Consider the following 14,274-nt stretch of genomic DNA (forward strand, 5'->3'; position numbering starts at 1 on the left):
AAAATGGGTTTTTTGAAGTTTTATCCTCGGGGGTTGACTTTACGTCAAAAATAGCTTTATTTTTGAGTTCTACGTCAAATTCCCGATCTAGTGACATATCAACTGTCCTTCTACCTCCAAGGGGGGTGGGGCAAGAAGCATTCAAAAAAGGGGGGTTTCCTGAAAAATACATAAAGGTTATAGGTGCCTAAGAGGGGTGAAATGGGCCCCGAGAGTGTTCGGGTTGATACTGGCATGGAAGGTAGGTACCATTGAGAAACTACCGCGTGAAAAATTTCAGATCCACACCACCTCCCCTTTTTGGGGGACGCCCCTTTTCTGAAATTTCAATATCACTTTTCTCAGCCCCATTTTAACCGATTTTGAAAATTTTTCAGGATGTAATGTATATCCTTAGTAAGTATCCCCACAAAAATTTTCAGCCCCCTCCCCTCATATTTACCCCTCAAAATACCGTTTTTCAACTTATTTGATGCTTTTTAACTATAGTAAAAATTGAGGGGGCTAAGAGCTCTGGAGAGAGCTAGGTGAGTGTAGCAAAAATTTTGACGTCATATTCGTGCTCAGCAGTATCGAATCATAAGAAAACGACACCCTACTCATTAATACTCAGTTATTTTCCCCAAAATTCCTATTTTACGCCCACTCTCCCTAAGACACATTTATACACCATTTTGAGGGGTAAATATGAGGGGAGGGGGCTGAAAAAAAATTAATACCAATAATTTTGGTTAAGGTTATGGTTAAAAAAATTTTAACCTATAATTTTGGTTACGGTAATGGTTATGGTTACAAATTTTGCCTCATTTTAGCGGTTAAAATTCATTTCGGTTAAAAATTTCGGACAAGGTTTCCATCCCTGTTGGATGCTGTGACTGCCTGCTTGAAATCTTTGCTCATGGACCTCAGTAAAATGCAACACAATAACTGCTCATCATTAATGGCTTGGGCTCCACTGCATCTGAGTTCATTGATGATTTGGTCAAATTTAGTGAAATGGACCAACACGTCGTCATCTGCATTCATTTTCAATTGTAACAATTTATCAAACAGATGGGCTCTTTTCAGCTTACAGACTTTGTTTCCTTGATGTTTTACTCCTTCTGGTACTTCCATGTACACAGGTTCCTTTAAGATGCCATTCAAGAAAGCAGTTTTTACATCTAACTGAATGATAGGTATACCATAAGTAATAGCTAATGAAAGCCAGTAACCAATCTGCAAGTATGTTGGCAACTGAGATCGGAAATTTGAAATTAATAAGTGATCAAAATGTCAATGTGACTATTATTTTGAAAAACGTCTTATACGTTTTTGAGGCACATCATAATTAATATCTGTCAAACGCCTCACACAAATAGGTATTCGAGGACTCTTTAATCATGACGAGGTTCATTTTCTAAAAGGCGAACGTCTTGTTGCTTTTGGCAGAAGTATTGGCGATCCTCTCTATAAACTCTCATTTTTGAAGTTGAAAAATCTCATATACTTAATGCAAGAAATAAATTTGGTCTGTGCTGATGATGTTAAGCTTGCAAACTTATGGCACGCTAGAATGGGTCATTTAGGATATCATAATTTAGGTAAATTCTAACGTACAAAGTAACGATAAGAAATCTCTGCCAGAAAATAAAGAAATTGAAACGTCAAGCAAAGAATTAATAGAAACAAATAAAACTGCAGATAAAAATTTTAAAACACAGCCAGTTGAAATATCATCTAAAATATCTTCAGAAATCAATATTGATAAAAAAAACTCCATTGCCTTAACATCTTCGGCCGAGGATACACTGGCTCCTTCTTCAATCGCCTTGTGGCAACTCAAACTTCACAATAAGACTTTCATTCGAATACTTCAGTCTGAGTAATATTCAATTTTATTGTCTAATACCTCGAACGATAATGATACTTGCGGATTCAAATTTGACATAAGTATTTAGGAAAAAAGTTCTTTACTAATCGCGATATAGAGATCGCGTTCTGGAAGAGTGGAGTTACCAAGTGGTGTGCATGGTACTGTAGGTAGGTACCTATACATATATTTCATCATTTTCATCATTAATTTCCTCCCTTTTCTTTTTCTCCTTTTCAGAATCACTATATCGTCTCTAATGATCATCATAGGTAACTTACATAATTTTCTTCCTCGGTTTCTTTGAGATTTTTTGAATTTGAATCTAAATCAGTGTCTGACAATCTTGGTAGTGGGGTATAAGCTTGATTGGGAAAGCACAAAAATTCATCCCCCGATTCACTGCAAAGTAGATATAATCTGGTGTGTAATTTTACTCAATTTATGTAAAATAAAAAGTGATGTTCGGAGCAGTTACTTTTGTTGATCACGATACATTATTTTGTCGTCTGATCGAAAATTTTAAAATGACGTTTTAACTGGCGAAAAAATATTCTTTTGTATTGTAGAAATGACCAATGTATTGCATTGTTTTGTATCTCAATAACGAATGAAAACGAATGCCGAAAATAATAATAAATAACCGCAATTACAAAATTCATCTTCCCAAACCCGAATTGATAACAAGCATTTTTGAAAATAGAAAAAAAGATGAGCTAAAATAAAATAAGTTTGTGTAAAAAAATAAATTTTTGAAGAAAAACAAGGCATGCGACTTCAGATCCCGATTAGCGCAGTGGCAATTATTTTTGTCATTTTTACTGCCACGTTGGCATTTTCGAGTATAAAATTGGCACCTATGAAATAGAAAATGATGGTAAGAGAAAATTGCCACCTGAATGTCAAAACGCTGCCACGTATTTTATTTGCGCATGCGCATCTTGCTGTGGTTGGCAATAAATTGCGAAAAAGTTGGCAATAATTTCCTTAGAAGAATATTGCCAACATTTTGACAATTTCTTGCCAACATAAGCACCATGCGCTTGCGCAGCAAGACATTACAGATACTAAATTTTTTTACAATTCAGTTGAAGCGCTACAAAATTCAAGTATGTTTCAGTGCTAAAAATTTTTTGGGTTTCATTGAAATAATTAGTATATTTTGGTGGTTTTAAAGTTTAAAATTAAACTAAAATCTTAAGTATTAGTTTGGATTTTTAAATTCAATTACAAAGAAATTTTTAACATTTTTAAATTATTTTTTTGGTTTTTACTATAGTTTTTCTTTCAAAGTTGGTACCTATTTCGTATTTTCAAATTTCAAAAAAAAATCCCTACACTCAGTCAAACTTTGTAAAAAAAAAAGGAAAAACAAAAAAAAACAAATGCGAAATAATTTACGAGGTAGGTACCTATTTTAAAACATTTCTAAATTCACAGCAATCACTCAAATTAGAAAAAAAACGAAAAAGAAAGGCTTATGAACGATTTCAAATATTTTTAACCAAGAAAGCCCCCCCATGTGGGGTTTTTCAAACTTTCAAAAAAAAAAATTCTCCACAGAGTCATCGCCAATTTCAAAAAGGAAACAATTTAATGCAAAATAATATTTTGAACCAAATCATCAGAAAAATCTGAGCAGAATAATTTAAGAACAAAAATTTTGAAGCTCAATCCAAAAATATGTACTCAGTTTTTGAAAAAACTACTGCAAGCAGCCACTTAAATTTTGAACCCACCCCCCTCCCCCAAAAAATTATAATTTCAATACCTGGTACTTAATTTTAATTAAACATTTTTTGAGAATAGGCTATAACCTTTTTTTGTTTTTGGCAGAAACGTAAAAAAATTATAATAAAAATTGATATGTAGGTACTAGGTACATAGGTACTTAAGTATGACTGAAAATATTTTAAAATTTCATTTTAGAAATTAAACAAAGGAGTAACTGTATTGGAAAACGTGTTTTTGTTTCTTTTCAATTTTTTTTATTCCAACGTAATAAATAATTTTTGTTTAAAAAGATAATTGATTTAAAATTGCTTGAAAACTACTGAAAAAATTCCGAATGGGTATAATGGATCGAAAAAAATTCCAGTAAAACCAAAAATTGTAAAGCTAAATTCATATATTTTTTTTAATTCCATTTTACAAAATAATTTTTTCCAAATCAATGAAAATAAAAAAAATCAATTCACAGAATTCAACAAATTAAAAAAAAAAATTGCAGTTTAATTGATATCAATTTTTAAAATTGATTTTCTTATTTTTATTTTATTTCTGAAGTAGAATTTAAAAAATTTCTGAATTTAGCTTTAAAATTTCTAGTGTCACTAAAATTTAAAAAATCTAGGTACTACTTTAAGGAATTTTTACCACCAAAAATATTCGTAATTTTTTTTGACATGGCCTAAATCAAAGCAATTAGCAACACGAGCCTGCAAGCAAATGATAAGAATTCATTTTATGTCCAATTCTTCTTGTAGTACTGGTAGCTGTAGGGTTAGGTGTAGGGTTTTAGGTGCAGGAGAACACAGGTTCGAACCCCCCTTAGGTCAGGAAATTTTAGTGATATATTATAGGTAGGAAAAATGCAACACGATGGAAAAATACCATTTCTGAAGTCAAAAAGCTGAAACATGCAACCCTTCCCTTCATTTTTGATTTTTGAAATTTAAAATTCAAAAATGTATCCGTTATTTTGAAAATGTGAGTAGTTGACAAAAATATTGCCTTTTTGGTAATTAGTTGGCAAAACAAAATGTATATGTAATTGACAAAAATATGCCTCTGTTGACAATTAGTTGGCAAAAATTTTGCCAACAAATTGTCAAGTTGGCTATTAAATAAAGCGTTTTCATTGGTGGAGATTTTGCCAACTTTTACTCGAATTTTTGCCAAAAGTTCACAATTGGCAGTTGGCAATTTTACTGCCACCGAGCGCTAATCGGGAACCTAAACATAGCCATTCGTATTACTGTTGATTTTTGCTTTTGCCTTGATTTGCCCTGCGAAAACATCAAAAAATTAATAAATTTAGGTTTCAAAATAAATAACTGATAATGATAACCTAAAATAATACATACATCTAACACTTGTCGATTTACAGGTTTATTATAAACATTTTTAGAATTTTTTTACATGTCTCTTTCATGCTTAGGCTACTACCTCCTTAGAAGCTATACTCACGCTGAAAAACTCAGCCTCTGCTGAAGATATCGTCACATGCTTCTGTTTTTTACACCTGCATGCAATTATAGGTACTACATTTTTTAAATCATACCTAGATAAGTACCTACATACGTACCTATGTAAAACAGTCAATAAAATTGTAAAAACATAAAAGGGGTTTCGGGTAACTTATATTGAAAAGATGAAATATTTTCCACAGTTTTTCTGTGGCTTTCAAAGCTGACAATGCCGATGAGACTTTGTGAAGCATGTATTTTTAGATTTTTTTATTTGCTGTACCTGCTTTGTTTTATGATGTTGCTTGAAGCTGAAAGTTCGGTTTCCCATATGACTTCTGCCATGTCATTTTCTGCTCATTTATTTCATTGTAAAAATGCCATGCCAGCGTTTTGGAGTTGGTGCTTTTAGACCATATACATATCTTCAAAAGTAATATGCCTACCTGTAGGAAATTTTTCTGACCGGGCTCGAGACAAATCTTATTGTCTAAAAATTTACCGCCAAACTAATTCTGAGGCAGGATATCATTCATTTTGTCATCTATAACGATTGTCTGACTGGGATACTCGGAGAATGATATACCTATTGAAATACCCGAATTCATCTTAGCCATCGAAATAGAATAAGGTAGTAATGAATAAAATGAATTTTAAAAAAAGAAAATGAAAACCCCGTCAAATTCATGTACGAGAAAGCTGATATTGTATTTTTACTCTTTTTTTTTACCTTTCAAGTGGATTGAGAGTGATTTCGAGCCGTTCTGGAGCCTCTGGTGGATTTTTTGTGGTTTCCAGTTTTGGGAAAATTGTTTTAGAAAGGGTCTGAATGCAATTCGGCATCTACTACGTATCAACTTTGATTAACCCGTCTTCTTCGCTTTTCAAATTGACGTTTACGAGTTCAGATCCAACATTTTCTTCTGATGTGATGTTCAATTTCATTTGGACTCGTTTTATAACGAATTTTTCCCGAATATTACAAAAATTTAGCAGAGACTGCAAAACTGCCCGAAATCGTCGTCAATCGATTTGAAATATCTTAATTGGGGATGAATCAAATTCAACTGTTCTACGTATGTACTTATCCAATTTTTATTTTTCATGTCATGAAAGGAAAGTAGGTAGTTACTTACATACTGCGTACTCGAAAAAAAAAATACTAATGATAAGTTTTTTAAAAAATATAATATACTTATAAACACGAAAAGTAAACGTGAATCGCGAATTTCGTAGAAATAAAAAAAAAAGGTACTTACTGGCGATAATTCGCTAGAAAATTGATTTACCATTGATGAAGAAAATTTCTACTGAATTTGGGCAAAACCTTCAGAAAAAATCACAACGTTGGTTCTGAAAAAAATAATTTATCCAACCTACTTACTCATGCTGTATTTTGAATTTCTATTTTCAATGAGCTTTCGCACGAGCTGGTCCATGGTCGTGTTTTGTCTTTCTGCTGCGGAAACTGTCATCGATCATTTTCATATCGTTTCTTATTGGCGTGACGAATTTGAGAAAATACCGCTTTAAAGATAATTTTATATTTTCAGGGTGTCTACCAGGTAGTGAAAGTAGTGAAAGTAGTGAAAAGGTAGTGATTTTGAAAGTCGGTAGTGAAAGTAGTGAAAAAGTAGTGATTTTCAGCAATTTTGCTCAAAAGGTAGTGAAAAATGAAAAAAAAGTGGAAAATACGATTTTCCACTCGAGAAAAATTTTCTAAAAAATGGCTCATTTGTTGACTTTTTTAGAACTTGAATTACGTATTTTTGAAAAATTTTGCCCTCTCTTCGCTCGGGCTATTTGCTCTTCTTTTTCAATATAAAAAATTTATTGTTCAAATATCAGAAAAATACTCCTTTACCTCCATAAAAAAAACTTTTTACTTCTTGAAACATAATTTTTGAAAGCGTTCTTGACCTCGCTTCATTCGGGCTCGTTTGCTTTTTTTCTTAAGTTTTATTTATTTACTTTTTTAAAAAATAATCATTCAAGTTTTAAAATTTTGAAGCAAAAATAATAAACTTTTTCATTCATCACCTAAGAAAGCAACGTTTTTATAGCCCTCAAAGTACTAATTTTCGATAGCTTTTTTGAAAAATTGGTATATTTTTTTCCAAATGTTGTTCAAATTTTCTAATTATTTTTTTTTTAATTTTTTTATTTTGAAAAAAGTGTTTGATTCGCCCAATTTTATTACTGTAACAAGAACCTTAAAGGTGAAAATAAAATGAAAACTTGAAATGATAAAATTATATTCTCGACATCCGCTTGCTTGAAAAAAATCTTGGGATGTTTGAAGACATTGGAAAAGCGAAAAATTTTAATGTAAAATTTTGCCTCGTCCACCCCCTGCCCTTTTTGAAAAATCCCAAGTGTTTAAAAAATGTCGTGCCAAAGTCCTGCTTTTTTATTTTGAAATTTTGTTGGACTAGACACCTTGAAAAGTCACTGCTAAAAACGAAAAAAAAAACTTCATCTTTCATATTTGAAAGAATTTTATTCTTGAAATATGTAGCTAGTTGATTTGTCAATGTTTCGAGTTCGCTCATTTTGTATTTTTAACATGTACACGTGAGAAATTGTAACAACTTGAAAAAATGTAGCAATGGTTATAAAATCGTTGAATTGATTTCAAATTGATGAAAACGTGTACTTACTCCAATGTAAAAAACTACAAAGTTCAAACCAAAAAAAAAAAAAAAATGTAAAATCGTTCTTGTGTGGGGGGGGGGTGGTAAACATATTTTGGAAGACAGTGATTTTTTTTTGAAAGGTAGTGAAAAAGGTAGTGATTTTCGGCTGAAAAATTCCGGTAGACACCCTGATTTTGGATCAAGGATTAAACACAAATAGTGTTATTGAAGTAGATATAATATAATATCTATCCTATAAAGCTGCAAGAAAAATAAATACACCAAAAATACGCGAAAAATACGAAAAAAATTAATTAAAAAATACCCGAAAAATCGGAAAAAAGTCCTGAGCCCGATCTATGGCACCTAGAGAGCTGATTTTTTTTTTAATCGACAGCTTAACGTCTCTAGAATATAGGAAAAATACGCGGGGGCAAAAATTTTGAAATTAAAGGGCCCAAATTTTGAGTTTAAATGGGCTGTTTTTGCCGTTTTTTCGATTATTCTCAAATATATCAAGAACGAAAAAGGCTAGAAGGGTGGTTAATATCTCATTTTAAAGAGCATTCAATTCTGAACATTTCCCTCGATTACATTACCACTCTGGGGTTTTTAGTTTTTGAGCTATTTTGAATTCAAATTTCGAATTTCAGTTACACAATTTTGAATTAAATTATCTCGAAAACTAAAAACGCTATAGATGGGTACTGTCAACGAGGGAAATGTTCGATATTTCATGCTCTGTAAAATGGTGAAAACAGATTAGCAAAAAGTTAATTATATCGTGCGATTTTGATCGATTTTTATGGCATTTTATAACAAAAACCGTTACAACGATTCGTGTACTTACACACCCACACAAGCATACGCACAACCACCAACGTAAAGGTACTCGACGACGCTCGCGACGCCGTTGTCATACCAGACTTGATCACGCCACATGCGCGCGCATGGAATTCTTGCGACGCGGATTATGATTTATCGAAATCGATGAAGCGTGAATGCTGTCAACAGATATTGTTATTGTTAATCTGTCTGTCTTGGGTGCTTTATGCGTTCACCGTTTCGCGTCTATCGTCTTGATGCTTTGCTTTTGCGTCCATTGTCTTATCATTTTTTAATAAGTTGATTCAAGTTGATTCAAGTTGATTCAAATCGTCTATCCATAACGGGGTCCTTCCAAGAATATAATTTTATATTTATACGTTGATTCATACTGAAGTATATTTTCAAGATAGATCGACATCGTTCTGTATCAATATTTATGTAGGTACTTGTGTACCAAGGTAATTTGTGGTGTTATTATAATTTTATTATTAAGCAGCTATGGAAAACGAAATAAAATATGATTACCTCTCTGGTGATACCATTAACAAAGTAATGGAAATAATTACTCGTGAAACGCCATTCACGCCCGTCAATGTGAATTTAATGGGCATCTACAATGAAGACAATGTTTACCCATTTCCACCGATACTTGAAAAACATTTGCAAGTATTATCCGATAAGGAATCTTCGTTTGTTGGTGAAATATCACACTGGGTAACATTTTACTATGATGGTACAGTGATCCATGTTTTTGATAGTCTTAATCGTAAAATTGTGACCAAGGGTCAAAAACTTTTTTTGAGTCAAATTTTAGGACGAGATTGTGATTTTGAATTTCACACAGTTCAAAATCAAACGAACGGATTGGACTGCGGTGTTTACGCATTAGCGTTTGCAACGGCCATATGTGTTAATTTAGAACCAAAAAACGAAACGTATGTGTCTTCTGTTATGCGTGGTCATATCTTAAACATGATTTCAGCGAATAAAGCATTGCCATTCCCCACTGAATCCCAGTTGGTGAATGATTCTCTGTCAATTGGCGAGTGTTTCTCAATAGGTAATTCGAGTGTCTCAATCAAACATGATAAAAACAAAACTGCTCAAGGCAGGCCGCGAAAAATTTCAAAAACAGGTAGACCGAAGGTTGAAAAAACTGAAAATACAGGTGTGAAAAAAGTTGATACGAAAGTGAGAGGTAGACCAAAAAAAGAAATAAAAATTAATGATGAGGAAAAGGTTGAAAAGAAAGCAAGAGGTAGACCAAAGAAAGAAGTTGTGTGTGATTCTGTTGAAGTTTGTTCCGAAGTAGTTGCAAACAATGCAACAAAGAGAGGTCCTGGCAGGCCAAAAAAAAATTGCTCTGTGAAATTTGTTGATGTTTCCACTAAAAATACTCGAGGTAGACCAAAAAAAAAAGTTGAGGGTGATTCTGCTGGAGATTGTTCTAAAGGATTTCAAACTAAAAAAGACATTTTAACTAAAAAAGCTCCAGGTAGACCTAAAAAAAAAGTTGTGAGTGATTCTGCTGAAGGGAGTTCTGAGGTAGTTCAAACTAAAAAAGCAAGAGGTAGGCCAAAAAAACAAATTGAATGCGATTCTGTTAAAGTGCCAAAAATCGTTAAGAAATCAGAATCAGAAAATGTATCTCCAGAAACTACTTATTTTTTACAGAAAATTTCACTCGATGATTGTTACAAATGTCCTCATTGCAATAGTAGGCTTTTTATTGAAGAATCTTCGAAACTGATGTGGTGTTGTGGCAATGGCCGAATTCACATCAAATTGCCTCAGTTAAATGCTTCTTTTTATGATGAGCCACAATTTTTATCACATTCTCGAGCGTATAATAACTTATTTGCATTTTCAGCCATGGGTGTTTCTGAGGGTTTTCAAATACCAAAATCAGGACCATCTTTGGTGAAAATACAAGGAAGGATTTACCATCGAGTGTTTGATTTAAATTATAAAGGTAGTGTGAATAATTCATCTCTGTATATTGATGATGGTAAGGAGCGTTTGAAAATTGCTGAGAATGAAAAATTAGATAAAAATATTATAGATCAGATTTCGAAATTTTTACATGAGGTCAACCCTTTTATTTCATCTTTAAAACAACTACATAATGAAAAATCGGAAAATGCTCATTTAGTGTTTGAAAAAACGAGCCGAAAAACCCATGGTCCTATTTTAGGGGACAGACCAAGTTGTGCTGAAATTGCTGGAATTCTTTATACTACCCCCAATGCTGATCCTAGGAAAGTCGTAATCTGGAAAAAAAATGAGAGGCAGCCTCAGTTTGTTCCCTTTCTAGACCCTGCTTATGAGAGTTTACAATACCCGTTATTATTTCCCCATGGGTCAGCAGGATGGTCTATTGATATGCTGGATGATAATAATAGAAAAATAACCCAAACCAAATATTACCGATATTTATTATTATCAGATTCGAGATTCACCTCTTTGGATAGGTTAGGACAGGAGTATTTCGTGGACATGTGGTGTAGAGTAGAGGAAGAAAAACTAAGGTATATTCGGTTTAACCAATCAAAATTTTTGAGGATGGCGCCTAGGAGTGAGATTGACGAGTCTATTGAGGCTGAGGGGGGTCCAAAACCAGGTAAAGTTTATCTTCCGAGCTCTTACACGCATGGTCCACGATACATGCAATTAAAATATCAAGACGGTATGGCTATAGTGAGTAGATTGGGTAAGCCAACTCTTTTCATCACAAAAACCTGTAACCCCAACTGGCCTGAAATAAAATCAAATTTATCTCAAAAACAATCCCATATCGATAGACCTGACCTGTGTGATAGGGTATTTAATTTAAAATTGAATCGCTTGCTAAAAGATTTAAAATCCGGTAAAATTTTTGGTAAAATGGTGTATATTTTGTACGTTATCGAGTTCCAAAAAAGAGGGCTCCCTCATGCTCACATTGCCTGTAGAGTGGAGCCCTCTAATTTGACACATGACGAAATTGATAAATTTGTTCGAGCCACAATTCCAGGTCCTGACGAATATGGTGGCAAATTACGCGAACGTGTTCTAAAACACATGGTCCATGGGCCATGTGGTTTAGAAAATCAAAATTCGCCATGTATGGATAACTCGAAGTGTACAAAAAATTATCCTAAACCATTTTTGGAATGTACATACACAGATGAGCGAGGGTATGTACATTACAAAAGACCCAACAAACCCGAAAGCGTAGCCCTAAAAAAAAATAGAGAAATTAACAATCAGTGGATCGTTCCCTACAATCCTGATTTACTTATGATGTTTGATTGTCATATTAATGTAGAAATTGCCTCGACTGTCAAAATTATCAAGTATTTATTTAAGTATATTCACAAGGGCCCAGATATGGCTAAAGTATCTATTGTTCCGGATTCCAATGATGAGGTTGTAGATGAAATTGAAAATTACGTTAAAATGAGATATATAAGTGCTTCTGAAGCAATGTGGCGTTTGTTTGAATTCGATGTATCAGGGCGTCAGCCTACTGTCATTCCTCTACCTATTCACTTACCAAATGAAGATATAGTTATTTTTGAAGAAGGTAAAGAGCAAGAAGCGAGTGAACGAAGTCTTTCAAAATTGGAGTTATATTTTAGCCGGCCAAGAAGTGTTGAATTTGAAAATTTAACATATTTAGAATTTTATGAACAGTATCGATTGAGTGAAAAAAGAGATTTTGAATCCAAAAAAAAAAAATTTGTGAAGAGAGTGCGTGGAGAAGTTGTAGCTAGAATGTATTGGTTATCCCCAACCCTAGGAGAGATTTATTACTTGCGTATGCTTTTAGGAAAGTTTCCAGCTTATAGCTATGAAGACTTGAAAAAAGTTGACGAAGTATCTCTGGACACTTTTCAAAAAGCTGCGTATGCTAAAGGATTATTGAGTGATGTGAACGAATATGAGCAGGCGATAGTGGAAGCTGCAGGTTTTAAAACGGGTCGTGATTTGAGAATTCTGTTTTTCAATTTAATAATTAGTGGAGCTCCTTCAGTTATTTTATGGGAAAAATTTAGAGATCTTTTATCTGAAGATTTTTTAGACAAGTTTTCAAACCATAGTGAGAGAGCTCATAATAAGTCTTTATGTCACATCGATTCTATGTTGAGAAAACATGGCAAAAGTGCTGAAGATGTAGGTTTACCAGTTCCTTTAGATGATTCAAAAGAAGTTGATCGTGAAAGACAGAGATGGAATAAAGATGATTTGAAAGCGTATGTTGATTATTGGGTTCCACTGTTGAATGATGACCAGAAAAGAATCTATGATTATGTTTGTGAGCAAGTTTTCTTGAAAAACAACTCTGTTCAAATATTTCTTGATGGTGCAGGAGGTAGTGGGAAAACGGTTCTTTTAAGGTGCATTACAGCAAACTTACGTTATGAATGTAAAATTGTACTTTGCACAGCATCAACGGGCATTGCAGCTTTGAACTATCAGGGCGGTAGCACAGCCCATTCTATGTTTAAGATCCCTATTGAAAATTTAGATATGTATCCATCCTGTAATATTTTTAACCGATCACAGCGTGCAGAGCTCATACAGAATGCCGATCTCATTATTTGGGATGAAGCCCCCATGGCGCATAAATTCAATGTTGAAGGGTTGAATAATACTTTGAAAGATCTAATGGGTAATCAGCTGTCATTTGGTGGTAAAAATATAGTTTTTTCAGGAGACTTCCGACAGATCCCACCTGTTATTAAATACGGTTCAAAAGCTGAGATTCTAAGTAGTAGTATCAAATTTTCGGAGGTTTGGAAACACAGTTTCCCAACGATCTATCAATGATCCGAGTTATTCTGAATTTTTATTAAAGGTAGGCGAAGGGAAAATTCAAGAAACTCTGTGTAAGGATGAAACACTGATATGTCTCAATTTTCCGAATTTAAAGATTTTTCATTCAATCGAGGACGTTATAGATTTCATATATCCTCAGGATGATCTTCAAAATTTTTGTGAGTTGTCAAAAAGGTGTATTCTATCCCCTACCAATAAAAATATAAACCAAATAAATCGTGTTATTATAAAAGAAAGAATTCCTGGTGAGGAAATCTATTTGTATAGTGCGGATACGGCGATAATTGAGGAGAAAGGTAGAGAAAGTATTGTGAATCCAGATTCTACTTATTTATGTGCAGATTTTTTGAATAAACTGAATGAGCCTGGGGTGCCTGAGCATAAAATAACTGTCAAAATCGGAGCGATATGTATTCTTCTGAGGAACTTGAACTTTGAAGAGGGGTTAGTAAATGGGACTAAAGTTGTGATAAAAACGGTTAAAAAGTTTATAATTGAGGTTTGTCTTCCAGAAAATGAAAATAAAACATTTCTCATTCCTCGAATTAGTTTTAAGTTTTCTGCTGGTGATACAGGTGTCCAAATTTTAAGAAGGCAATTCCCCATAAAGTTGGCCTATGCATTAACGATTAATAAAGCTCAGGGCCAGACTCTAAATCTGGCTGCCATTGATTTACGAGACCATGTTTTCGCACATGGACAGCTCTATGTTGCCCTGAGTAGGGTGAGAAGTTCAAAGAACATTTGTATACTCACCTCTCAGAGCAAAGTTTCTGAGGATAATGGCATTTATACGGCAAATCCAGTATTCCATGAATTATTATTAACTTGAGTCAAACTTTTATTTCGAAATTACAATACAGAGTGGCTGAAAAGTCAATATTGTGATTTTCACGTTTCAAAGAGTTTTAGTTTTTTGTAAAAAAAAAATCAAAAATGAGCACCGTAG

The 14,274-nt window shown here is 33.4% G+C and overlaps 1 protein-coding gene across 1 annotated transcript; it reads left to right on the top strand.

Annotated features, from left to right (window-relative positions):
* The first annotated feature begins 9,002 nt into the window (after positions 1-9,002).
* LOC135834055 (uncharacterized) lies at positions 9,003-13,316 on the top strand. Its single transcript, XM_065347893.1, has one exon. It carries the CDS (start codon positions 9,003-9,005, stop codon positions 13,314-13,316), a length of 4,314 nt encoding a protein of 1,437 aa, XP_065203965.1.
* Positions 13,317-14,274: the final 958 nt, after the last annotated feature.

This window comes from Planococcus citri, chromosome 2 (assembly GCF_950023065.1).
Source record: "Planococcus citri chromosome 2, ihPlaCitr1.1, whole genome shotgun sequence".
NCBI lineage: Eukaryota > Metazoa > Arthropoda > Insecta > Hemiptera > Pseudococcidae > Planococcus > Planococcus citri.